The sequence below is a fragment of the Kogia breviceps genome, chromosome 4, assembly GCF_026419965.1.
Source record: "Kogia breviceps isolate mKogBre1 chromosome 4, mKogBre1 haplotype 1, whole genome shotgun sequence".
NCBI lineage: Eukaryota > Metazoa > Chordata > Mammalia > Artiodactyla > Physeteridae > Kogia > Kogia breviceps.
The window spans coordinates 179,847,207-179,874,897 of record NC_081313.1 but is presented as its reverse complement, the minus strand read 5'-3'; the positions used below and the strand labels follow the sequence as shown (position 1 = coordinate 179,874,897).

Below are 27,691 nucleotides of genomic sequence, written 5' to 3'. Positions count from 1 at the left end.
TAAAATTCGAGTTAAATCATGTATAAGCCCGAATAACTTCCCCATACCTCAGTAGGTGAAAATTTCTTTCATCAGCTTGGTGATCTCCAGTGTCAGGGCATGGCCCAGGGCAAGGTCATGGTGGAAACGCGCCCTTTAAGAAAAAAGACTCAGTGACACCCCCATGTGCAACGCAGGGTCAGGCTTGGTCCGTGTGTGACCTTTAACAGCAAGAGGCTCTGCCCTTAGTCCAAGCTCCCACCGCTGGGGCTTGAGGTCAGCTACACAAGGCCCAGGGAGCTTTACCCCATGGGAAGTCAGACCCTGAGGTCCCAGTCTCTCTGCAGGACTGGTCTCAGCACAGCCACTGAGATGTCACAGTTCTCAGGTGTGCATTTTATACTGCAGGGAAATTTATGTCAGATCAGCTTTTAGTCAGTCTCTGTGAATTTTGAAATGTAAAAAGTTATATTTCCTTTTTCACACTGTATAGTGATGGTTGGACAGCTGTGCAATGTACAAAAAGCCACTGAGTTTTACACTTAAAAGTGTGACCGTTATGGTATGTGAACTGTATACTCATTTAAAAACAAATTAGAAGGCCATTATAGCCAGGATAACCCTACCTCTTGGTCACCACTAAAATACTTTCTGTCTGGGAATTCCCTGGCAGTCCAGTGGTTAGGACTCTGCAGTTTCACTGCTGAGGGCCTGGGTTCAATCCCTGGTGGGGGAACTAAGATCCCACAAGCTGCGGGCATGGCCAAAAAAATTCTTAAAAAAAATTTTTTTTTCTGTGTTTGGATTTACCTAGTCTGGACATTTTATATACCTAAATGAAATCATACAATATTGGTCTTTTCTGTCTGGCTTTTTTCCTCAGCATATTTTCAAGGTTTCATTCATGTGTCAGAGCTTCCCTTACTTTTTATGACTATTATTCTCATTGTATGTACAGGTTACACTTTGTTTATCCATTCAGCCACTGATGGACATTCAGGACATTTTCATCAGCCACTGATGGACATTCAGGACATTTCCACCTTTTGGCTATTGTGAATAGTGCTGCAACCAGCATTCACGTACACATATTTGAGCATCTGTTTCAGTATAGGCAGGAGTGGAAATGTTGGCTCACAGGGTTAATTTCATGTTTAACTTTTTGAGGAACCACCAAGCTCTTACCCACAGTGCCTGCACCATTTTACATTCCCACCAGCAGTGTACAGGGTTCTAATTTCTCCATATCCTTGACAACACCTCTTTTTATTCCTTTAGAATTATTTTATTAAATCATAAATGTACAACAGCTTCTTAACCCTACAGACACACTTAAATTTTTTTAAAGGAAAAATGTTATGTCTTATTACACCATGATCCTGGCTAATAGCTTTTCAAAACTTTGAGAAAAATCTTAAAAAAGGTTGTACATGTCACCTGAAACTTACAAATTGAACATTATCAAAGAAGGAATGCTTCTACACTTACGAAGACCGCTAGAAAGAAACAACAATTAAAAAGCTAAGAAACTGTCTCAAAGGCACTTCTTTTTAACAATCCTTCCTCCCCAGTAATGTTAATAATCCAATCCATTCACAGAATGGCTCTCTGCATCTGCTCTGGTGTCTTCTTCCATATTACTGCATATTTATGTATGACTGAGATAAGAGTTTCCTTAACATTGTTATTTCGATAACCTGAAGCTGTTCCCTCTGTTACCTCTGGGTTCTCATCCTCTTGTATTTATACAGTGAAGCCCATGGTAAATAGGAAGATCAATATCGGCTTCTCCCTCCATAACCCCCACTTCCTTCACTGCTTCCTGGACCATAGTTTCTTCCACCATATGGTCCCCCCATGTTCCTGCTACCACCAAAGTTTCCACCCTTCATTGGACCGTAGTTAGAAGTTTGCTGGTTATAATTTCCAAAATCTTTGCCATTTCCACTTGCACAATTTCTTCCTCCATAGATGCCATACCCACCCCAGGAGCTCCCACCCTGGTTGCCAGATCCAGAACCTCTACCACCATATCCTCCTCCTCCTCCTCCATAACCTGGGCCACCTCCAGGTCCCCCTCCATACCCAGGATACCCATCCCTAAATCCAGCACCACTTCCATATCCATCAGGTCCTCCTCTTAAGTTACTTCCTGGTCCTGGTCCCCGTCCAAAATTGCCACCAGCACCGCGAGAATCTCCAAAACCAAAGTGGCCTCCTCTTCTCACTTCTAGAACTTCGGACTTCCTGCATTTCTCGTCTAGACAAAGCCTTTCTTACTTCTGCATTACGACCATTGATGGTATGGTATTTCTGCAGCACAGTCTTATCCACGGATCATGCTATCAAAAGTTAACAAACCCAAAGCCTCTTTTCTTTCCAGACTGCCTGTCAGTAATTATCTCAATGGTATCGATTTGTCCATATGCCTCAAAGTAATCTCTAAGATAACGTCCCTCAGCATCTTCTTTAATGCCACCTACAGACGGCTTCTTCACAGTGACACGAGCCCCTGGCTTTCCAGATTCCCCTCTTGCAAACAGCATGTTTTGGTTCAACCGCTCCCCCATCAGTTGAATGAGGTCTGGCAGCCATGGCAACATCAATCTCAGCCATGGATGAAAAAGTTACAAAACCAAATCCTCTTGATCTTTTGCTTGCAGGATCCTCCCGCATTACCACACAATCGGTAAGTTTTCGCCATTGTTCGCAGTAGTTCTTCAAACTGTCCTCTGTAGTTTCAAAGCTCAGGCCACCAATAAAGAGTTTACGGATTTGTTCCTTTTCTCTCTCCATCGCGGACTCGGTCGCTTCAGCCCGATTTCCCGCAGCCGAGCGAGACGAGAGAGATCTCCGCGGACGAACACGAACCGTACTCGTCCCGGAGCTGTAGTCAGAGCTGCCGCTGCTCCAGGAGCACCTCCTGGACCCGGCGCTCCTGCTACTGCCGCTAGAGCCGCCGCCGCTGCTTTTTTTCCTTGACGGCACTTCTGGCCATGATTCTGGCCACCCTAGTAGGTGCAAAGTGTTTGTCTCATGCGGTTTGGACATGCATTTTCCTGATGATTAGCGATGTGGAGAAAATTTTCATCTGTTTATTGGCCATTTGTATGTCACTCCTGGACAAAAGTCTATTCAACTTCTTTCCCACTTTTTTAACTGGGTTGTTTGCCTTTTTATTAATGATATGCAAGGCTGTTTAATGTCTTCTGGATAATAAAACCGTATCGCATGTATGATTCCCAATACGTTCTCCCATTCTGTGGGGTGTCTGTTCACTCTCTTGATAGTGTCCTTGGATGCACAAAAGATTTTACTTTTGATAAGGTCCAGTTTATCTGTTTCTTGTGTTGCTAGTACCTGTATTCCTGTCTTACTGGTTGTTTGGCCTGAGGCGTTCAGCACTGGAGTTTGCAGGCAGTTGGATAGAGCCGGGTCTTGGTGCTGAGATGAGGACCTCCGGGAGGTCTCACTCCGATTAATATTCCCTGGGGTCTGAGGTTCTCTGTTCGTCCAGCGGTTTGGACTGGGAGCTCCCACCACAGGAGCTCGGGCTGGACCTCCGTCCTGGGAACCAAGGTCCCCGCAAGCTGCGTGGTGTGGCAAAAAAAAAAAAAAAAAAAAAGAAAAAAGAAAGAAAGAAAGAAAGAAAAAGAAAGATAAAAGGGAGTAGTACAATATCAAAGAACAAAAACCAAAATAAAATTAGAAAGATGAAAAATATATTAGGAAAAATAAAAATATAATGGAAACAACCAGTCGCTGGGGGTTCCTCCCATCCCCTTAGGTGTCTGTGGTCCCCCCCCGGTGCCTGGTAGATGCCCTAGTTGTGCGGAGACGCGAATTCCGCGTCCTCCTAGTCCGCCATCTTCCCTACGTGAAGTTTTAAGTGATAATTGTTTTATGCTAGATCTATTTAGAATAGCTTACCAATGTTGAGGGGGTAATTTATACCCTTAGAGTTTGCTACGTTAAATTGAATGATGGGAATTCATTGAATGTCTATGTCATTTCTGAGTAAGAGAAAATACTGAAACATTAGTTATTCAATACTAAACAAGTCTAAGTTTACCTACTTTTGCCTTATTATAGAAAACAAAAGACATCTGGATCTATTAGTAAGATACTTTTTACTGAATTGGAAAAGAAATATTGGTATAACAAACAGTTCACAATTGCTTACTTCTTAGTTTCACTATAAATTAAGGTTTCTAAAACTACTAAGATTAATAACGAAGACATCCTTGTATGCAAGAAAATTAAAAGAAAAATGTATAAGGAATGGGAATGCATTTTGTTAAGGGAAAACAAAGTGACTTTGTCCTAAAGCCAGTTATTTCTAAATGGGAAAGAAAACAAAGGACAAGTAAACTGGACATAGAAAGTTATAAAAGTTTTGTGAAAAAAAGGAATCTTTAAGAAAGGATTTTTTTGTGTCATCAGGACTGGCTAAAATTGGAATAAATTTAGGTGAACAAGTTTTAATGTGACAAGTAAGTTAATGCAAAAGTAAAAATTGGTTTTTCTATTAAAAGAACGAATATTTTTTCTAGTGGTCTGCTCATGATAAGAGACTATAAAAGGTGGACATGTTTTGTCAAAATAACCACTATGTTCAACGTTGTCTTTATGAGTTCTTTTGTTTTAGGTACCTCTTATAGCTTTAATTTTCTATTAGCCTTTTGTAATGAATTTTTAAGATTTTTTTTTACTTTTGGAGGCCCCTACATGCCAATTAAAATAGGTATCCCATTCTGTTTGTTTCACATGGAAGCCCTCACTTTTAAGTGCACTTTCTTTTTAATTCTTAAAAATTTTTATTAAGTGCACTTCTTAAATGATCTTATCTAATTGGAATGTTCCTTATAACAGCCATTGTAACACTAGGTTTTAATTTCCCTGAGAAATGGCAGCAGTTTGGTAGGACCCTAGCTGCAAATGGAGATTAATATACATTTCTGTTTGGGCATATTTGGGGGCTGCCAAGCCATGTTCTCAAGACACAAAATTTGTAGGTTGTTGTCAGTAAGATTTTTGCCATTTTTACAGATATTTATAGCTTCTGGGACCACAGTTCCTAATAGGTGCACTGGAAGGTGGCATGCTTATTAACCATGTGGATTTAAGGATCTTATGTATGTATGTATGTATGTACCTTTCTTTCCTCCCTCCCTCCTCCCTCCTTCTATTTCTTTCTTATACTTTCGGTCACTTGGAGTCAAACTAATACCAAAAAGGGACATGCCACTCAGTTGGAAACTGTGGTAGTTTACAATGTACCACACTGCATAGAAATTTTGAGTTTGGCAAGGGACCTTGTACCCTTTCAACCCGTTCTGTGACCAACTTATCCCAACATGGGGGTCTTTAAATTAGGTGGCAAGTGTTCTAACAGTTCTTAAATTCTTGATCTGTGACCACCAATTTTTGTGGCTTTTTGGTTTCTGAGATCCATGTTAGCAGTAGCCTTTATCTATACAAAACAAGATAAACATTTTCACCAAAACAAACCAGCAGCAACCAAGACACACTGCTGCATTAGTCCGTGTACACCACCAGCAACTCCCAGCATGGGGGACTTCCCTGGCAGTCCAATGGTTAGGACCCTGCACTTTCACTGCAGGGGGCACAGGTCCAATCCCTGGTCGGGAACTAGGATCCAGCATGCCTCAGTGCGTGGCCAAATTAAAAAAAAAAAAAATCCCAGCATGGCCTAAATAAGGAGACTCCAGCAAATGGGGTCAATAGACTGGAACTGTGGAAAGGACTGTATCAGCAGCCCCAGTAAAGGGGAAATGCAGGGTGCAACTTGCGAAAGGGATTCCAGACAAGCAGGAGACTGCAGACTGAACTAAGAACTAGGGACTAGGGTTCTGGATGGAACCATCCTCCAGCTCAAGCTGACCCACTAAACCCTTGACTGGACAGTCAATTTGATTGGGAGTACAACAGAGAGCAGAGCTCAGAAATGAGAGGAACTTATCCACAACCCTCAGAAATGGTGAGAAAGACAGTGAACTTGAAAAAAGGTTTGCTGGTACCACGCCTGTGTGTGTGTGTGTGTGTGTGTGTGTTTAATTAATTAATTAGTTATTTTTTAGTTGTGCCACATGGCACACGGCATGTGGGATCTCAGTTCCCTGACCAGGGATTGAACCTGAGCCCCTTGCAGTGGAAGCGCAGAGTTTTAACCACTGGACCACCAGGGAAGTCCCCCACGCCTCTGTTTCTGGTCATCTCTGAATACTGCTGTAAAGTCCTTTGATCCCACTGCTGCCACCAAATCTGTTAAATAGCAAAAATTCACTGAGTAAATTTAAAGATCAAATTGGCTTTATTGAACAGTTGATGAACTGGGCAGCGTCCCATCTGGCAAGTAGAAAGGCGCACCACTGAGCTTCAGAACAGGAAAGGTTTTCAAAAGTGGAAAGGAAATTATTAGCAAAGAATGCATGGTTTCAGGCAATGCCGTCCTCCTAAGGGGGCTGGAGGGGGCCTATCAAGGGGATTACCTCACTAGTGCTGAGCAGGAAAACCCAGATCGACTGGTTAAAGGTCACACTCCTGGGAAAGACGGAAAGTGCAATTTGGCCAGGTAGTAAGTTTGGGCTTGCTGACATGGGATTCAGCACAAGTGACTATATTTTGGGCCCGATGTCTCCTTTTTTTTAACACATGATGTCATAATCCATACAAGACAGGGAGGCTGCTGTCACACCCCCCACATCCCACTTGGGTTTATGCCCCATCAGAAGCCCCACCCTGCCCTCTCACAGTTACCAATATCCCAAACTTTAAAAAATCATTTCCTTCCATTTACTTTTAGTTTCATCAATAATTTTTCCTGTTTTATATTGCATGTAAATAGAGTCAAATGGTATGTATCATTTTATATCGTGTCTTTTTAAAAAAAAATATCAGTTTTAACAGTCCACTTTTTAAAATTTTATTTTTTAATTTTAGCTGAGCTGGGTCTTCGTTACGGCGCAAGGGCTTCTCTAGTTGTGGTGCTTGGGCTTAGCTGCCCCTCGGTGTGTGGGATCTTATTTCCCCAACCAGGGATCGAACCCACGTCCCCTGCATTGGAAGGTGGATTCTTAACCACTGGACCACCAAGGAAGTCCCTATCAAGTGTCTTTTATTCAAAAATGTTTTGCCGGGCTTCCCTGGTGGCGCAGTGGTTGAGAGTCTGCCTGCCGATGCAGGGGACACAGATTCGTGCCCTGGTCCAGGAAGATCCCACGTGCCGCGGAGTGGCTGGGCCTGTGAGCCATGGCTGCTGAGCCTGCGCGTCCGGAGCCCGTGCTCTGCAACGGGAGAAGCCATAACAGTGAGAGGCCCACACATTGCAAAAAAAAAAAAAATGTTTTGCTGTCCACAGCTTGGTAATTTATGCACTTTTATTAATCTATTTTTACGCTTGTAGGACTATACCATTTTCATGTACCAATTCAACTGTTAGCAGCTTTTTTTTCACATTTTTGCCATTAGGACCAATGTTTGTAATAACATTCTCTTACAATATGTTTTTATTTTTTAAAATTTATTTTTATTTTTATTTTTTGGGCACACCACGGGGCATGTGGGATCTTAGTTCCCAGACGAGGGATCGAACCCACACCCCCTGCAGTAGAAGCTCAGAGTCTTAAGCACTGGACCGCCAGGGAAGTCCCTAAAATATTTTTAAAATTGTAATAAAATCTAATAAAATTCTCATATGTTTATCTTCTGCCTTAGTATGCCCTGATCTCATCTTCATCTCAGCACACTCCAAGTTCAACTCCTTACACTCCACCAATATTCTTCTCCATTGCCCATGACCTACAAGTCAGTTGATGGCAATACCATCGTGTCAGTTTTTCCTGCACAAAATAATAGAGCCACTCTTGACTCTTCCTCTCACCTCACCTTCAAGCCATCAAGAAATTCTGATGGGGGCTTCCCGGGTGGCGCAGTGGTTGAGAGTCTGCCTGCCGATGCAGGGGATACGGGTTTGTGCCCCAGTCCGGGGGGATCCACATGCCGTGGAGCAGCTGGGTCTGGAAGCCATGGCCGCTGGGCCTGCGCGTCCGGAGCCTGTGCTCCGCAACGGAGAGGCCACAACAGTGAGAGCCCCGTGTACCAAAAAATAAAAAAAAAGAAATTCTGATGGCTCTTACTTCAAATTACATCCGGGCTCCAACCTGGCACATCATTGCCACTGCTACCAACCCCACCTGATCCACCACCTTAACTGACAACATCCTAGAGTCTATTCTCAAGGTAACACGGGGACTTTGTAAATCTGCCTCATCTGGCCTCTTTTAGGCTCTATGTCACTCATGGCCAATGTCAGTGCACCACGGCAGGTCAGTGCATCAGGACGATGTGCCTACCCACTGCCATTGCTCTCCTCTCACCTCTGCTGTTCTTGCCACCAGCTCACTCTGCTCCAGAAACACTGGCCTCTGGCTGTCCTTCAAATATCCAAGGCCCACTCCCTCCTTAGGAACTACATTAGTCTGCTTGGGCTGCCCTACCAAAGCACCAGAGACATGGTGGTTTAAGCAACAAAAACTTATTTTCTCACGGTTTAGAAGGCTGGCTGTATGAAATGAAGTGGTCAGCAGGGCTGGCTACTTCTGGAGGCTCTGAGGAGGAACCTGTTCTAGGCATATCTTCTAGCTTCTGGAGGTTGCTTTGGCTTCGCATGTCTTGGCTTGTACAGAGATCACACCAATCTCTGCTCTGTCTTTACATGGTGAAGATGTGTCTGTCTCCTGTGCAGGTCTCTGTGTCCAAATTTCCCTCTTTTTATAAGGCTACACATCATTGGATTAGGACCTACACCAATCCAATATGACCACATCCTGATTACATCTGCAAAGACCTTATTCCAAATCAGGTTGTGTCAGTGATTCCAGGTGGACATGAAATCGGTGGTGGGGCAGGGGAGGACACACTACTGAAGTCAGTATATATGTATGTACTTTTTGTGGGGGGCTGCGCCGTGTGGCACGCGGGATCTTAGTTCTCTGACCAGGGATCGAGCCCATGCCCCTTGCGTTGGGAGCATGGAGTCTTAACCACTGGACCAGCAGGGAAGTCCCACACATTTGTACATATTTTAATAATCTATTTAGGTATCAACTTCCAGTGTTATCTGAAATAGTTAGTTTACTCTTCCACTATAATATTCCCTGGAATAAATGAATGACGGAAACTTCCATCTCCATATCCCTCTCATCCCCACTGTGCTACATTTCTTGGTACTACTGTGAAAGGTCAATGAAATTTAAAGGCAGATATGTTTCTGCTGAATTGTTGTTTCACCAAGGGCAAGGCTGGGAGGTATGTTTCCTAGGATCCCCGTCTTTACGATTCCAGGTTACAATTCACCAACAGCTTAACTCATATGAGATCTGGAAGTCACCAGTGAAGAAATCATTCCTCCCAGGGTTTGGAACCACCATATACAGACAGACCAGTGCACAGGGGCTTGTTGGGCAACCAGGTAGGAGTTCGTGATCACCAGCCAGGTCAATCAAGTAAGTAATCAAACCAGACGCCAACTTTTTCTCTTCCATTTTCTAGGGGTCCTGGCTTCCACACGTAATCTCTATAAATCCCCATCATGGATCAGATTCTGTAGTCAGAAATCCACAGGGTTGGGTTCATCAAACATGTCTGATTGGAACTGTTCCACATGGGCAGAGCCAGAAGTCAGAAAACGGTGCTGGAACTCAGGCTCACCAGGTTGCCATGCATCTCTGTCTCCTGATGGTACAGAAGACCTGAGAATCATGGTTTCCACACTTCTGCTTTCCAGACCTCATGCTTCTTCCTCATCTTAAGAACTTTAACTCAGAACAACTAACAGAAGGACTCTGGATATACAGTTTCCTACCTTACCCAAGCTGACAACACAATTCAGTAGAACTGTCTGGACAGGAGCTTTCATCTTCATGCCAGCAAGTTGCACTTCTTAACTCAATTATCACGTCCGATTTCCAAACAAGATCATGGACATGAACAGAGGCCAAATTACAAACATAATCAGATGAGAATGTTATTTTCCAAGACCTTCCACAATTACTAATTTCTGTGAGAAACACAGATATGGTATCTGTTAGCAACAAACAACTTGGAAGACACACTTTCAGTAATGAAGGTGCAAGGGGAGGGTAAATATTGAGTCAGGAAATTCCAGTATCTGTAACAGTGGACCAGGAAAGACATTTCAACAATACAGACTTCATATCATGATCACATACTAGAAAGATAATGCAAAGTAAGAATCAAACACTTTTCATCTAAAAATTATACCAAGTTACACATGAAAAAAACCAAAAACTGAAAACCACTTATCACCCCTGGGTTCAAAAGACATCATAATGGGAATTCCCTGGCAGTCCAGTGGTTAGGACTGTGTGCTTCTACTGCAGTGGGCATGCATTCGATCCCTGGTCAGGGAACTAAGATCCCACAGGCCGAGCAGGGCAGCCAAAAAAAAAAAATAGACACTGTAATGGAAATGAGGCAAGCTTTATATGACTGTATGATTATTTAAAGCTGGAGATAACAAAATATAAGTAGTACAGATGAGGTAGACATAGAGGGATAGTTATTATCTTAAGTATTCAGATCAGCAACATGAGCTAGAAATTAATACACTGGGATCCCTATTCAGGATGAGGCACTTACCAAGTCAAAAACACATTTATCTCTGTTAAAAGAGTTCTGTTGTGCTCTGAGTTTTCACGTACAAAGCAAGTGAAGTGCTGAAGGTTTTCCCACATTTTCCCTTTCATAAGTTTCCTCTACAGTGTGCTGCTCACATTACAAGTTTGAAGAGAGAATTAAGTCTCTCCCACGGTCCTTGGATTCAGAGTTTCTCCCCAGCATGTATCCTCATGTGTCCTCGCAGGTTTGCGGGGTACCAGAAGGCTTTCCCACATTGCTGACATTCGTAGGGCTTCTCCTCACTGTGCATTCTTACGTGCTTTCGTAAGGACGAGGGCCAACAGAAAGCTTTTCCACACTGTGTACATCTGTAGGCTCTCTCCCCACTGTGCGTTCTCATGTGTCCTCGAAGGGAGGCGTGGCGAGTGAAGGCTTTCCCACAGTGCTGGCATTCGAAGGGCCTCTCCCCAGTGTGCATTCTCTCGTGTTCCCGGAGGGATGTGGAACAACTGTAGGCTTTCCCGCATTCCATACATTCATAGGGTTTCACTCCGCTGTGCATTCTCACATGCTTTTTAAAATATCGCTGATGCCTGAAGGCTTTCCCACAGTGCTGACATTCATAGGGTTTCTCTTCGCTGTGTGTTCGTGTGTGTTCTCGAAGGGATGAGGAGCAACTGTAGGCTTTGCCGCATTCTGTACATTCATAGGGTTTCATGCCACTGTGTGTTTTCACGTGCCTTCTGAAGTATTTGGGACAACTGAAGGTTTTCCCACATTCCTTACACATGTAAGGTTTCTCTCCAGTGTGCATCGTCACATGTCCTGCCAGGGACGCAGGATATCGGAAGGTTTTCTCACATTCCTTACATTCATAGGGCTTCTCTCCAGTGTGAGTTCTCACGTGCCGTACAAGGTAGGAATAATACATAAAGGATTTCCCACATACTTTACACACATGGATTTTCTGTCCGTGGTGACCACTCTCACGTCCCTTAAAGGATGAGGGACAAGTGAGAGCTTTTCCAGACTTCTTACACTCTAAAGACTGTTTACTACTGCCACTCTTAACATATCTCTTAGATGCTCTCCCACCATCCTGATGTTTTTCGGGTTTCTCTACAATGTGTGTTTCCGCAGGAGGATTTAGGCACGAGACACAGCTGCAGGCTTCCCCACATTCTTCACATGGATAAGGTTTGTGTCCAGCGTGAGATCTTTGCTGATTCTTCTGGAAAGAACGATCCCCGAAGGCTTTTCCACACTTAGTGCATTTATAGGGCTGAATTCCTGTCGGATAACCCTTATGCACAGTAAGATGTGTAATCTGGTTCAGGGTTTCTCCACATTGATGACCTTCATTACCTTTGCAGAGATTCTCCACCAAACCATTTCTGTTCAAAGTGGGAAGAACAGTATTAGGGATTAATGATTATAACTGATTCCTTCATTAATGATTTATGGATGGTTGTTCATTATTATTTTCACTATGTATTTGCCATTTTCAAGGAATGGGTATGTTGCAGGCACCGTCTGCATTGTGACAACATGTAACAAGCTTAATGCTCTGGCTGAGGGCTCAGACAGAGCCATAACGTTCTGTGTTTCTTACATACAGGGTTTCCTGGTCGTTGTTTCCAACTGAGTTATGTTTCAGATACCTCACATTTAAGAAAGTATTCTCTTGTGAAAATTTTCTAAGTACAAAATTGTTTAGCTAGGTTTATACCTTTTCTTTAGTTTCAAGTTAGTCTAACAGTCTGCAGAGATCCGCCTTCCCCTGTACCTGTGCCACTCACCTGAAATCCCTCTCCTGAGTTTGGTGACCTCGGATGTTATGAAATATCCAGTTTTCTCCAAAAACAGAACAGGAATCATTTCTTGTGCATCTTACTATTTTCTTTTCACTGCATAGTTCATTCTCCAAAATATCCCATTGAGGACTTGATCCACTGGTTTTAACTTGAGGGCAAGAACCTGCAACAGTTGGTAACATAACTAAATTCTCGGGAAAGAAATGGTGGGATAAAGGAAAGAAAAGAGACCATATGCAGATTTCTTTCCATATACTGACCCAAAAATGTAAACAAATTTTATAAGGAAAAATGGACATGGGAACAAAGAAAAACTCTGAGGACCCTGGCTATTTGGAACTTTGGCCATCATACGAAAAATGAGTCAAAGTGGCAGCTTGTTCACTAAGGGATACTTCAAAAAGAATGGAGACTGATGTTGAGATCAATAGTTTCAGAAAAGTAAAGTAGGACGGAACTGGGTGAAATGCACATTCCCAAATGCTCCCTTTGTAAGGGGAGCTACAGAAAGACTTCCCAAGTGGGCAAGGATGGATGAAAACTCCAAGAGGGAAGCCAGGTTAATGACAAACATCATCTTCTCAAAGAGTCATGTTTCTAACAGGTATGTCCAAATATTGCTCCCTGATCCAGAACCTTCTCCTCCCGAGAAGTGTGCCCTCCTGGTGATTGCAGGCACAGAGGCCCTAGACGAACCCTATCTCCACTGACCCAGCTGCCACTGGGAGATCAGATGGTGTGTGGCTGCTGTTTTGCTCATGGAGAAAAGCTCCTCATGGAGAGGATGAAGGACAACAAGCCCTCCATGAGATGGGCCAATTCTCTGGTCCTCAAGTCACTGAAAATGGGTAAGTGTGGGTTTAATTGCAGCAAAATTATCACATCAAATGTATACTAATCATAGTGTAACTTTCACAAGGTGAAAACCATAACGCTGCTCCCACTGCCCTAGGTGACACTGCAGACTATGCTCACATTTATAAAATTCGGGACCCTCAGGATTCTAATCAAGAGTGACAAAAAGTCAATCAATACAGTAAACTTTGTTTTCATGGAAAAGCTACCTGACTCTAGGGAGGTTTCATGAAAGGTTGGGCTGTGTCTGTCTTTTTTCCAACATGTTCCCATCCTTGTCCCTAATAAGAAAGGACAGTTGTAAGAAATATTTGTTCCCTAAAGACTAAGTGCAGGAAGGAAGCCATCCTTACCCACGGAGGCCAGGTTCCTGAAGGTCTCCAGCATCACGTCTCTGTAGAGCTTCCTCTGAGCCGGGTCCAGCAAAGCCCACTCCTCCACAGTGAAGTTCACAGCCACGTCCTCAAAGACCACCGAGTCCTGAAACAGCCACAGGTTCCCGTGTCAGCAAGGCTCCCTCTTCACCCCCGTGTGTGGGAGGATGGGGAGGCCGACAGTCGGGAACCGGACTCAATTCCTAGGACTCCTGAGCTTACACTCTTGTGGGAAATGAACACACATAAGCCAATCAAATGCATTTTACTCAGTGATGGTAAGTGCTGGAAACTGAAGCAAAGTGTAACAGCAATACATGATAAATACTCACACACACACAATTAGAAAGAATTGTTTTTACTGAAAAAGTATATCCTAAGGTATGGTAAAGACTGAAAAATGAAATCATCATTCAGATAACATGGTAATGGATACCTGGCTTGGTCAAAAGTTATTACTGCCTGTCACCTCCAAGATCCAGAAACAGAACGTCAGTCCTGCTGGATCTGAATAATGCTTAACTTGAAGGCAACAGCAGCAGGGAGTCTGGTCTAGCCCCCTCATATCGGACAGAGGAAGAGATACGACCCCCTGCCATGATGAGATGGACACTAGGTGTATATAGGCAGGACAGGGCCCAGGGCCTGGCACATCCACTGGGTAAGAAAAGGCCTGGTTCCTCAGGAATCTGTCAAGCCAGCAGGGCCTCTCAAATAAATAACAGAGTGCTCAGAATTCAAGGAAGTGGCCCCACAAACAAGAGCTGTTGAAAGATCTGACGGTAATGGAGTCAAGTTGACTTTAACAGGGAGAAAAAAGAACCTAATTATTATTTTTAGAGAAATACTGGGGACTTGCCAGGTGGCACAGTGGTTAAGAATCTAACTGCCAATGCAGGGCACACGGGTTTGAGCCCTGGTCCCAGAAGATCCCACATGCTGCAGAGCAACTAAGCCCACGCATCACAACTACTGAACCTGTGTGCCACTACTGAGCCCACGTGCCTCAGCTACTTAAGCCCGAGTGCTCCAGGGCCCATGTGCTGCAACTGCTGAGTCCATGTGCTACAACTACTGAAGCCTGTGCACCTACAGCCCGTGCTCTGCAACAAGAAGCCACTGCAATAAGAAGTCCACACACCTCAGAAAAGAGTAGCCCCTGCTCAAGACGACTAGAGAAAGCCCGCCTGCAGCAATGAAGACCCAACACAGCCAAAAATAAATAAAATTTAAAAAAAAAAAGAAATATGGGACCACACTGCGCTGATAAAAAGAGACAATGACAAAATTAAAAATTAGAGATTTTTTAAAACAAAAAATATGGTCTCAAAATCTGAAGGAAAAAAAAATCCCCACAACATCAGCTACAAAGAAGGCAAGGTTACTTCAACTAGGGTTGCAACTGGGTTTGCTAATCACACACCTGATGAGAGGCTTGTATCAGAAATATATTTTAAGAACTCATATGACAACAATAAAAAAAAGATAAGAATATAAAAGACAAATAATACAGTTAAATAATGGGGCAATAAATGTGAATAGACAATTCTCCAAAGAAGATATACAAATGGCCAATAACCATATGAAAAGAGGCTCAATAGCATGAGTAATTGGTGATCCATATACAAAATTGAATTGTGGAGAGACATTTCCCAAGCGCTTCTATGAGGCCTGTATTACCCTGATACCAAAACAAGAAAAAGACATCACATGTAAAGAAATCTACAGAGCAGTATTCCATACAAATATAGACAAAAAAATTTCTCAACAAAATATCTACAATCCAAATCTAGAGAAATATAAAAAGTATTAAACACCATCACCAAGAGGGATTTATCCCAGGAATAAAAAGTTTGGTTCAAAGAAACAAAGCATTGGTACCTTATTAACAAAGAACAAAAACCATATGATCACCTCAGTAGACTCAGGAAAAGTATCTGTCAGAACATCACCTTTTCATGATGTTCTTCTCTAAGTGGAAAAGACCACAACTAGAAATATAAAAACCAGAAAGGAAAAGTTTCACTGGTAAAGTCAAAGATAAAGTAAAGGTAGTAGATCAACCACTTACAAACCTAGTAGGAAAGTTAAAAGACAAAAGTAGTAAATTTATCTATATCCACAATAAGTAGTTAAGGAATACAGAAAACCACATATGTAAAATATGATACAAAAAATATTAAAGGACTTCCCTGGGGGTGCAGTGGTTAAGAATCCACCTGCCAATGCAGGGGACACGGGTTCTTGCCCTGGTACCGGAAGATCCCACATGCTGCAGAGCAACTAAGCCTGTGCACCACAACTACTGAGCCTGCGCTCTAGAGTCCATGAGTGACAACTACTGAAGCCCGTGTGCCTAGAGCCTGTGCTCTGAAACAAAAGCCACCGCAATGAGAAGCCTGTGCACCGCAATGAAGACCCAATGTAGCCAAAAATAAACAAATAAATAAATAAAGGTTAAAAAATTAAACACAAGGGGGAGGACTAAAAATGCAGGGCTGTTAGAACTTAAGGTAATCATGTACATAGAGAGATTGCTATGTATAAACCTCATAGTAACCACAAACTAAAAATCTATAATAGATACACACAAAAGAGAAAGTAATCCAGACATAACACTAAAGATAACCATGAAATCATAAAAGAGCAAAAGAAGAATAAAGGATCAAAAAAAAGCTATAAAAACAACTAGAAAGCAATTAACAAAATGGCAATAAGTACATACCTATCCATAATCACTTTAAAGTAAATGGACTAAATGCTCCAATCAAAAGACATGGAGTGGGGCTTCCCTGGTGGCGCAGTGGTTCAGAGTCCGCCTGCCGATGCAGGGGACACGGGTTCGTGCCCCGGTCCGGGAAGATCCCACATGCCCTGGAGCGGCTAGGCCCGTGAGCCATGGCTGCTGACCCTGCGCGTCCGGAGCCTGTGCTCCGCAACGGGAGAGGCCACGACAGTGAGAGGCCCGCGTACCACAAAAAAAAAAAAAAAAAAAAAAAGACATGGAGTGGATCCACCACAGCGCAGACAGCAGAAGCAAGAAGAACTATAATCCTGCAGTCTTTGGAATGAAAACCACATTCACAGAAAGAATGATAAAATGAAAAGGCCGAGGACTATGTACCAGAGGAAGGAACAAGACAAAAGCCCAGAAAAACAACTAAATGAAGTGGAGAGAGGCAACCTTCCAGAAAAAGAATTCAGAATGATAGTGAAGATGATCCAGGACCTTGGAAAAAGAATGGAGGCAAAGATCGAGAAGATGCAAGAAATGTTTAACAAAGACCTAGAAGAATTAAAGAACAAACAGAGATGAACAATACAGTAACTGAAATAAAAAATACACTAGAACGAATCAATAGCAGAATAACCAAGGCAGAAGAATGGATAAGTGATCTGGAAGACAGAATGGTGGAATCACTACTGAGGAACAGATTAAAGAAAAGAGAAATGAAGACAGCCAGAAACCTCTAAGACAACATTAAATGCACCAACATTCACATTAAAGGGGTCCCAGGAGGAAAAGAGAGAGAGAAAGGACCCAAGAAAATATCTGAAGAGATTATAGTAAGAAACTTCCCTAACATGGGAAAGGAAATAGCCACCCAAGTCCAGGAAGCACAGAGAGTCCCAGGCAGGATAAACCCAAGGAGAAACACGCTGAGACACACAGTAATCAAACTGACAAAATTAAGGACAAAGAAAAATTATTAAAAGCAACAAGGGAAAAAGGACAAATAACATACAAGGGAACTCCTGTAAGGTTAACAGCTGATTTCTCATCAGAAACTCTACAAGCCAGAAGGGAGTGGCATGACATATTTAAAGTGATGAAAGGGAATAACCTACAACAAAGATTACTCTACCCAGCAAGGATCTCATTCAGATTTGACAGAGAAATCAAAAGCTTTACAGACAAGCAAAAGCTAAGAGAATTCAGCACCACCAAACCAGCTCTATGACAAATGCTAAGGGAACTTCTCTAAGTGGGAAACGCAAGAGAAGAAAAGGACCTACAAAACAAACCCAAAATAATTAAGAAAATGGTAATAGGAACATACATATTGATAAGTACCTTAAATGTGAATAGATTAAATGCTCCAACCAAAAGACACAGACTGGCTGAACATATACAAAAACAACACCCATATATATGCTGCCCATAAGAGACACACTTCAGAACTAGGGACACATACAGACTGAAAGTGAGGGGGGGATGGAAAAAGATATTCCATGCAAATGGAAATCAAAAGAAAGCTGGAGTAGCAATACTCATAGCAGATAATACAGACTTTAAAATAAAGACTATTACAAGAGACAAGGAAGGACACTACATAATGATCAAGGGATCAACCCAAGAAGAAGATATAACAATTATAAACATATATGCAGCCAACATAGGAGCACCTCAATACATAAGGCAAATGCTAACATCTATAAAAGAGAAAATCGACAGTAACACAAAAATAGTGGGGGACCTCAACACCTCACTTACACCAATGGACAATCATCCAGACAGAAAATTAATAAGGAAACACAAGCTTTAAATGACACAACAGACCAGACAGATTTAACTGATCTTATAGGACATTCCAATTGAAAACAGCAGATTACACTTTCTTCTCAAGTGCACACGGAATGTTCTCCAGGATAGATCACATCTTGGGTCACAAATCACACCTTGGTAAATTTAAGAAAACTGAAGTCATCATCAAGCATCTTTTCCGACGACAATGCTATGAGAGTAGAAATAAATTACAGGAAAAAAACCGTAAAAAACACAGACACATGGAAGCTAAACAATATGCTACTAAATAACCAAGAGATCACTGAAGAAATCAGAGGAAGTCAAAAAATAGGTAGAGACAAATGACAATGAAAAAACGATGATCCGAAACCTATGGGATGCAGCAAAAGCAATTCTAAGAAGGAAGTTTACAGCAATACAATCCTACCTCAAGAAACAAGAAAAATCTCAAACAATCTAATCTTACACCTAAAGGAACTAGAGAAAGAAGAACAAACAAAATGCAAAGTTAGTGGAAAGAAAGAAATCTTAAAGATAAGAGCAGAAATAAATGAAATAGAAATAAACAATAGCAAAGATCAATAAAACTAAAAGCTGGTTCTTTGAGAAGATAAACAAAATTGATAAACCTTTAGCCAGACTCATGAAGAAAAAGAGGGAGAGGACTCATATTAATAAAATCAGAAATGAAAAAGAAGTTACAACAGACACTGCAGAAACACAAAGCATCAAAACAGACTACTACAAGCAATTCTATGACAATAAAATGGACAACCTGGAAGAAATGGACAAATTCTTAGAAAGAGGGGCTTTCTTAGTGGTGCAGTGGTTGAGAATCCACCTGCCAATGCAGGGGACACAGGTTTGAGCCCTGGTCCCGGAAGATCACACATGCCGCAGAGCAACTAAGCCCGTGCACCACAACTACTGAGCCTGTGCTCTAGAGCCTGTGAGCCACAACTACTGAGTCTGCATGCCGCAACTACCGAAGCCCGTGAGCCTAGAGCCCATGCTCCATGAGAGAAGCCACCACAAGGAGAAGCCCGCACACTGCAATGAAGAGTAGCCCCCGCTTGCCGCAACTAGAGAAAGGCCGCGTGCAGCAACAAAGCCCCAACACAGTCAAAAAAAAAAAATTCTTAGAAAGATATAACCTTCCAAGACTGAACCAAGAAGAAATAGAAAATATAAACAGACCAATCACAAGTAATGAAATTGAAACTGCAATTAAATATCTTCCAACAAACAAAAGTCCAGGACCAGATGGCTTCATAGGTGAATTCTATCAAACATTTAGAGAAGAGCTAACACCCATCGTTCTCAAACTCTTCCAAAAAACTGCAGAGGAAGGAACACTCCCAAATTCATTCTACAAGGCCGCCTTCACCCTGATACCAAAACCAGAGAGAGATACTACAAAAAAAGAAAATTACAGACCAACATCACTGATGAACACAGATGCAAAAATCCTCAAGAAAATACTAGCAAACAGAGTCCAACAACACATTAAAAGGATCATACACCATGATCAAGTGGGATTTATCCCAGGGATGCAAGGATTCTTCAATATATGCAAATCAATCAATGTGATACACTATATTAACAAATTGAAGAATAAAAACCATATGATCATCTCAATAGATACAGAAAAATCTTCTGACAAAATTAAACACCCATTTATGATAAAAACTCTCCAGAAAATGGGCAGAGAGGGAACCTACCTCAACATAATAAAGGCCATATATGACAAAACCACAGCAAACATCATCCTCAATGGTGAAAAACTGAAAGCATTTCCTCTAAGATCAGGAACAAGACAAGGTTGCCCACTCTCGCCACTATTATTCAACATAGTTTTGGAAGTCCTAGCCATGGCAATCAGAGAACAAAAAGGAATAAAAGGAATTCAAATTGGAAAAGAAGTACAAGTGTCACTGTTCACAGATCACATGATACTATACACAGAAAATCCTAAAGATGCCACCAGAAAACTACTAGAGCTAATCAGTGAATTTGGTAAAGTTGCAGGATACAAAATTAATTCACAGAAATCTCTTGCTTTCCTATACACTAACAACGAAAGATCGGAAAGAAAAATTAAGGAAACAATCCCATTCACCACTGCAACAAAAAGAAAAAATAACTAGAAATAAACCTACCTAAGAAGGTAAAAGACCTGTACTCAGAAAACTATAAAACACTGATGAAAGAAATCAAAGATGACACAAACAGATGGAGAGATATACCATGTTCTTGGATTGGGAGAATCAGTACTGTGAAAATGACTATATTACTCAAAACAATCTACAGATTCAATGCAATCCCTATCAAATTACCAATGACATTTTTTACAGAACTAGAACAAAAAATCTTAAGATTTGTATGGAGACACAAAAGACCCCAAATAGCCAAAGCGAACTTGAAGGAGAAAAACGGAGCTGGAGGAATCAGACTCCCTGACTTCAGACTATACTACAAAGCTACAGTAATCAAAACAATACAGTATTGGCACAAAAACAGAAATACAGATCAATGGAACAGGATAGAAAGCCCAGAGACAAACCCATGCACATATGGTCACCTTATCTTTGATAAAGGAGGCAAGAATATACAATGGAGGAAAGACAGCCCCTTCAATAAGTGGTGCTGGCAAAACTGAACAGCTACATGTAAAAGAATGAAATTAGAACACCCCCTAATGCTAAACATAAAAATAAACTCAAAAAGGGATTAGAGACCTAAATGTAAGGCCAGACACTATAAAACTCTTAGAGGAAAACACAGGCAGAACACCCTATGACATAAATCACAGCAAGATCCTTTTTGACCCACCTCCTAGAGAAATGGAAATAAAAACAAAAATAAACAAATGGGACCTAATGAAACTTCAAAGCTTTTGCACAGAAAAGGAAACCGTAAACAAGACGAAAAGACAACCCTCAGAATGGGAGAAAATATTTGCAAATGAAGCAACTGACAAAGGACTAATCTCTAAAATATACAAGCAGCTCAATATCAAAAAAACAAACAACCCAATCAAAAAATGGGCAGAAGACCTAAATAGACATTTCTCCAAAGAAGATATACAGATGGCCAACAAACACATGAAAGGATGCTCAACATCACTAATCATCAGAGAAATGCAAATCAAAACTACAATGAGGTATCACCTCACACCAGTTAGAATGGACATTATGAGAAAATCTACAAACAACAAATGCTGGGGAGAGTGTGGAGAAGAGGGAACCTTCTTGCACTGTTGGTGGGAACGTAAATTGATACAGCCACTATGGAGAACAGTATGGAGGTTCCTTCAAAAACTGAAAACAGAATTACCATATGACCCAGCAATCCCACTACTGGGCATATACATGCACCCCAGTGTTAATTGCAGTACTATTTACAATAGCCAGGTCATGGAAGCAACCTAAATGACCAATGACAGACGAATGAATACAGAAGATATGGTACATATATACAGTGGAATATTATTCAGCCATAAAAAGGAACGAAATTGAGTCATTTGTGGAGACGTGAATGGACCTAGAGACTGTCATACAGAGTGAAGTCAGAAAGAGAAAAACAAATAGCATATATTAACACATATATGCAAATCTAGAAAAATGGTACAGATGAACCCGTTTGCAAGGCAGAAATAGAGAAACAGATGTAGAGAACAAACGTATGGACACCAAGGGGGGAATGTGTTGGGAGGGTGATGGTGGAATGAACTGGGAGATTGGGATTGAAATATATACTCTGATTTGTATAAAATAGATAACTAATAAGAACCTGCTGTATAAAAAATAAAATTTAAAAAAATTAACAAAATGAACAAAAAAGAATGACTCACATTCTGGTGAGATTTTTTTAAAAAATTTTTAAATGAAGAAATATCAGTTAGAGAGAAAAAAAATCATTAAAAAAAGAAAAGACACAGAGTGGCTGAATGGATACAAAACCAAGACCCATATATATGCTGTCCATAGGGACTCACTTCAGATCTAAAGATACACAGATTAAAAGTGAGGAGATGGAAAAAGGGATTCCACACAAACGGAAACAGAAAGAAAGCAGGAATAGCAATACTTAGACAAAACAAACTTTAAAACAAAGATTGTAACAAGACACAAAGTAGGACATTATTTAATGATAAAAGTATTGATCCAACAAGAAGATATAACATTTGTAAATATATATACACCCAACATAGGAGTACCTAAATATATGATGCAAATATTAAGAAACATAAAGAGTGAAACTGACAGTAACACAATAGCAGGGGACTTTAACACCCCACATACATCAATGGACACATCATCCAGACAGAAAATCAGTACTGAAACACTGGCTTTAAACAACACATTAGGTCAGATGGACTTTAAATTACACACACACACACATACACACACACACACACACACACACACACGCTATAGTTTTTACAAATAAAACATTCCATCCAAGAGCAGCAAAATACACATTCTTTTCAAGTATACATGGTACATTCTCCAGGATGCATCACATGCTAGACCACGAGTCTCAATACATTTAAGAAGAATGAAATCGTATCAAGCATCTTTCCCAAGCACAACAGTATGAGAAATATATTCTTATATATATACATATAAGAAAAGAACAGCAAAAGCCCCACAAAAATGTGGAGGCTAAACAACATACTATTAAACAACTAATTTATTAAAAATATCAAAGAGGAAATAAAAAAATACCTGGAGATAAGTGAAAATAGAAACACAATGTTCCAAAAATCTATGGGATGCAGCAAAAGCAGTTCTAAGAGAGAAGTTCATGGTGATACATCCTACCTCAGGAAACAAGAAAAACCTCAAATAAACAATCTAACCTTACACCTAAAGAAACTAGAAAAAGAATATCAAGCAAAACCCAAAGTTTAAAAGGAAAGATGTAATAAAGATGAGGGCAGAAATAAATGAAATAGAAACTAAAAAAAAAAAAAAAACAACGAAAAAGATCAATGAAATGAAGAGCTGCTTTTTTTATTTTTATTTTTGCGGTACGCGGGCCTCTCACTGTTGTGGCCTCTCCTGTTGTGGAGCACAGGCTCCGGACGCGCAGGCTCAGTGGCCATGGCTCACGGGCCCAGCCTCTCCATGGCATGTGGGATCTTCCCGGACCGGGGCATGAACCCATGTCCCCTGCATCAGCAGGCGGACTCTCAACCACTGCGCCACCAGGGAAGCCCAGAGCTGCTTCTTTTAAAAGATAAACAAAATTGATAAACCTTTGGCCCACTCATCAAGAAAAAAAAAAAAAAAAAAGAGCCCAAATAAATAAAATCGAAAAAGAAAGAGGAAAAGTTATAACCAAAACTACAGAAATACTAAGGATCATAAGAGATTATGACAATTACACACTAATAAAAAAATGGATAAATTCCTAGATGTGCAATCTCTCAAGACTGAATCAGAAAGAAATATAAGAGGGACTTCCCTGGTGGTCCAGTGGCTAAGAGTCCTTGCTCCCAATGCAGGGGGCCTGGATTCAATCCCTGGTCAGGGAAATAGATACCACGTGCTGCAACTAAAGTCCCTGCATGCCACAACTAAAAGATCCCACATGCTGTAACTAAAGATCCCACATGCCACAACAAAGATCCTGCATGCTGCAACTAAGACCTGGGGCAGCCAAATAAATAAATAAATTTTTTTTTAGAAAAAAGAAAAAGAAATGTAAGACATGAGTGGACCAGTTACTAGTAATGAAATTGAATCAGTAATTTTAAAAAAAACAAAAACCCTCCTGACAAACGGAGTCCAGGACCAGATACCTTCACAGATGAATTCTACCAAACATTTAAAGAAGAGTTAATCCCTATCTTTTTCAAACTATACCAACAAATTGAAGAGAAAGGAATGCTTCCCAGATCGTTATATTAGGCCAGCATCACCCTAATACCAAAATCAGACAGACACTACACACAAAAAGAAAACTACATGCCAATATCACTAATGAACATAGACACAAAAACCTCAACAAAATACTAGCAAACCAAAATCAATAATACATTAAAAGGATCATTCACCATGATCAAGCAGGGTTTATCCCAAAGATGCAAGGATAGTTCCATATCTGCAAATCAGTTAATGTGATAGAACTCATTAACAAATGGAAGATTAAAAATCATATGATCACCTCAGTAGATTGAGAAAAAGCTTTTGACAAAATTCAACATCTGTGTATGATAAAAACTCTCAACAAAGTGGGTATAGTGGGAACATACCTCAACATAATAAAGGTATATATGACAAACCTAGAGCCAATATCATATTCAATGGTGAAAAGCTTAAAACATTTCCTCAAAGATCAGGAACAAGACAAGGATTCCCACTCTCGCTACTTTTAGTCAACATAGTATTGGAAGTCATAGCCCCAGCAATCAGACAATAAAAAGAAATAAAAGGAATCCAAATTGGAAAGAAAGAAGTAAAACTGTCACTGTTTGCAGGTGACATGATACTATACGAAAAAATCCTAAAGATGCCACACACAAAAAAACCTGTTAGATTAAATGAATTCAGTAAAGTTTCAGGATATAAAATGAGTATACAGAAATCTGTTCAGTATCTAAACACTAACACTAACTAACTATCTAAATATTAACTATCAGAAAGAGAAATTAAGAATAATTCCACTTACAATTGCATCAAAAAATAAAATACCTGGGAATAAATTGGAGGAGGTAAAAGAACAGTACATAGAAAACTATAAGACACTGATGAAACTGAAGATGACACAAAGAAATGGAAATATTTATTGTTCTCATTGATTAGAAGAATAAATATTGTTAAAATGACCATACTACTGAAAGCAATCTACAGAGTCAAGGCAATCCCTACTAAAATACAAATGGCATTTTCCACAGAACTAGAACAAACACTTCCAAAATTTGTATGGGAACACAAAAAACCTCAAATAGCCAAAACAATTTTCAGAATGAAGAATGAAGCTGGAGGTAGCATATGCTCTGATTTCAAACTATACAACAAAGCTACAGGAATCAAAAAGTATGGCAGTGGCACAAAAACAGACACATACATCAATGGAACAGAATAGAAAGCCCAGAAATTAACACACACTTATTTGGTCAATTAATATAAGAAAAAGGAGGCAAGAATATACAATGGAGGTGGGGGGGAAGACAGCCTCTTTAATAAGTAGAAAACTGGACAGCTACATGCAAAAAAACAAAAAACAAAACCAGACTACTTTCTCACACCATACACAAAAGCAAACTCAAAATGGATTAAAGTCTTAAATATAAGACCTGAAGTCATAAACTTCTAGAAGAAAACATAGACTTGATGCTCTTGGACATGTCTTAGAAATATTTTTTGGATATGTCTCCACAGGCAAGGGAAACAAAAGCAAAAATAAACAAATGGGACTACATCAAACTAAAAAGCTTTTGCACAGTGAAGGAAACCACCAATAAAATGAAAAGGCAACCTACTGACTGGGAAAATGACATATCATTTACAAATGATATGTCTAGTAAGGGGTTGATATCTAAAACATATAAATAACTCATACAACTCACACAAAAACAAACAACTCAATTGAAAAATAAACAGAGGACCTTAACAGCCATTTTTCCAAAGAAGACACACAGAAGGCCCAAAGGCACATGAAAAGGTGCTCAACATCACTAATCATCAGAGAAATGCTCATCAAAACCACAAGGAGATATCACCTCACACCTGTCAGAATGGCTATTATCAAAAAGAGAACAAGTAACAAGTGTTGGTGAAGATGTGGAGAAAAGGGAACCCATGTGTACTATTGGTGGAAATGTAACTTCATGTAGCTGCTATGGAAAACAGTGTGTAGTTTCCTCAAAAAATTAAAAATATACTCTATAGTATAGGGAACTCTACTCAATACTCTGTAATGGCCTCTATGGGAAAAGAACTTTTTAAAAAAGTGGACATATGTATATGTATAACTGATTCACTTTGCTGTACACCTGAAACTAACACAACATTGCAAATCAACTATACTCCAATAAAAAAATGTTTTTTAATTAAAAAGAGAACTACCTTACAATCCAGCAATTCCACTTCTGGGTATTTTTCCAAAGAAAACAAAAAACACTAATTTGAAAAGCTACAGGTATCTCTATGTTCACTGAAGCATTATTTAGAATAGCCAAGATATGGAAGCCACCTAAGTGTCCACTGATAGATGAATATATATATATATATATATATATATATATATATATATATATATATAAAATGGAATATTACTCAGCCATAAAAAATAATGAAATCTTGCCATTTGTGACATAAACCATATGATTTCACTTATATGTGGAATCTAAAAAACAAAACAAATGCACAAAGATAACAAAACAGAGTCTCAGATGCACAGACAAATAGCAGTTGCCAGAGGGGAAGGGGTTGAGAGGATGACTGAAATAGTTGAGGGAGATTAAGAAGTAACAGCTTGCAGGCTTCCCTGGTGGCACAGTGGTTAAGCATCTGCCTGCCAATGCAGGGGACATGGGTTCGAGCCCTGGTCTGGGAAGATCCCATATGCCACAGACCAACTAAGCCCATGTGCCACAACTACCGAGCCTGCACTCTAGAGCCCATGAGCCACAACTACTGAAGCCCACGCACTTAGAGCCTGTGCTCCGCAACAAGAGAAGCCACCACAATGAGAAGCCTGTGCACCGCACAGGCTCACCACAACTAGAGAAAGCCTGCATGCTACAACGAAGACACAATGCAACCAAAAATAAATAAATAAATTTAATTTTAAAAAAGGTAACAACTTCCTTTATAAGTTATAAAATAAATAAGTCACTGGGATAAAATGTACAGTGTAGGGAATATAATCAATAATAATATAATATCTTTTCATGGTGACAGCTGGTAACTAGACTTACAGTGGTGATCATTTTGTAATGTACAGAAATAGTGAATCACTATTTTGTGCACTGGAACTAACATAGTGCTGTAGGTCAGTTATACTTCAAGAAACAAAGAAACTCGTAGAAAAAGAGATCAGATTTGTGGTTACCAGAGGCAAGGGGTTGGGGGAGTGGAAAGTGGATAAGGTGGTCAAAAGGTACAAACTTCCAGTTACAAGTTAAATAAGCACTAGGACGCAATGTACAACATGATTAATATAATTAACACTGCTGTATGTTATACATGAAAGCTAAGAGAGTAAATCCTGACAGTTCTTGTCACAAGGAAAAAAAATTTTTCCTTTTAAAATTTTGATTGGAGTATAGTTGATTTATACTGTTGTGTTAGTCTCAGGTGTAAAGAAAAGTGAATCAGTTATACATATACATATAACCACTCTTTTTTTAGATTCTTTTCCCATATAGGTCATTACAGAGGATTGAATAGAGTTCCCTGTGCTATACAGTAGGTCCTTACTAGCTATCTATTTTATCTATAGTAGTGTGTATATGTCAATCCCAA

At 40.4% G+C, this 27,691-nt stretch overlaps 1 protein-coding gene and 1 pseudogene across 7 annotated transcripts in view; both read right to left on the bottom strand.

Annotated features, from left to right (window-relative positions):
• Positions 1-27,691, bottom strand: part of LOC131754439 (zinc finger protein 77-like) — a 52,532-nt gene that overhangs the window by 12,261 nt on the left and 12,580 nt on the right. For 5 of the 7 annotated variants that reach the window (XM_067033106.1, XM_067033108.1, XM_067033107.1 and 2 more), the window contains 3 exons: positions 13,664-13,790; positions 12,441-12,618; positions 6,807-12,035 (listed from right to left, as the gene is read on the bottom strand). In XM_067033106.1, coding sequence (XP_066889207.1) covers positions 10,844-12,035; positions 12,441-12,618; positions 13,664-13,790 — 1,497 coding nt within the window. In that variant the 3' untranslated portion in view covers positions 6,807-10,843. Of the gene's footprint in view, positions 1-6,806; positions 12,036-12,440; positions 12,619-13,663; positions 13,791-27,691 lie in introns of those variants that run through there. The other 2 variants (XR_010840474.1, XR_010840473.1) reach the window with 1 other exon arrangement.
• LOC131754447 (heterogeneous nuclear ribonucleoproteins A2/B1 pseudogene) lies at positions 1,755-3,030 on the bottom strand (annotated as a pseudogene).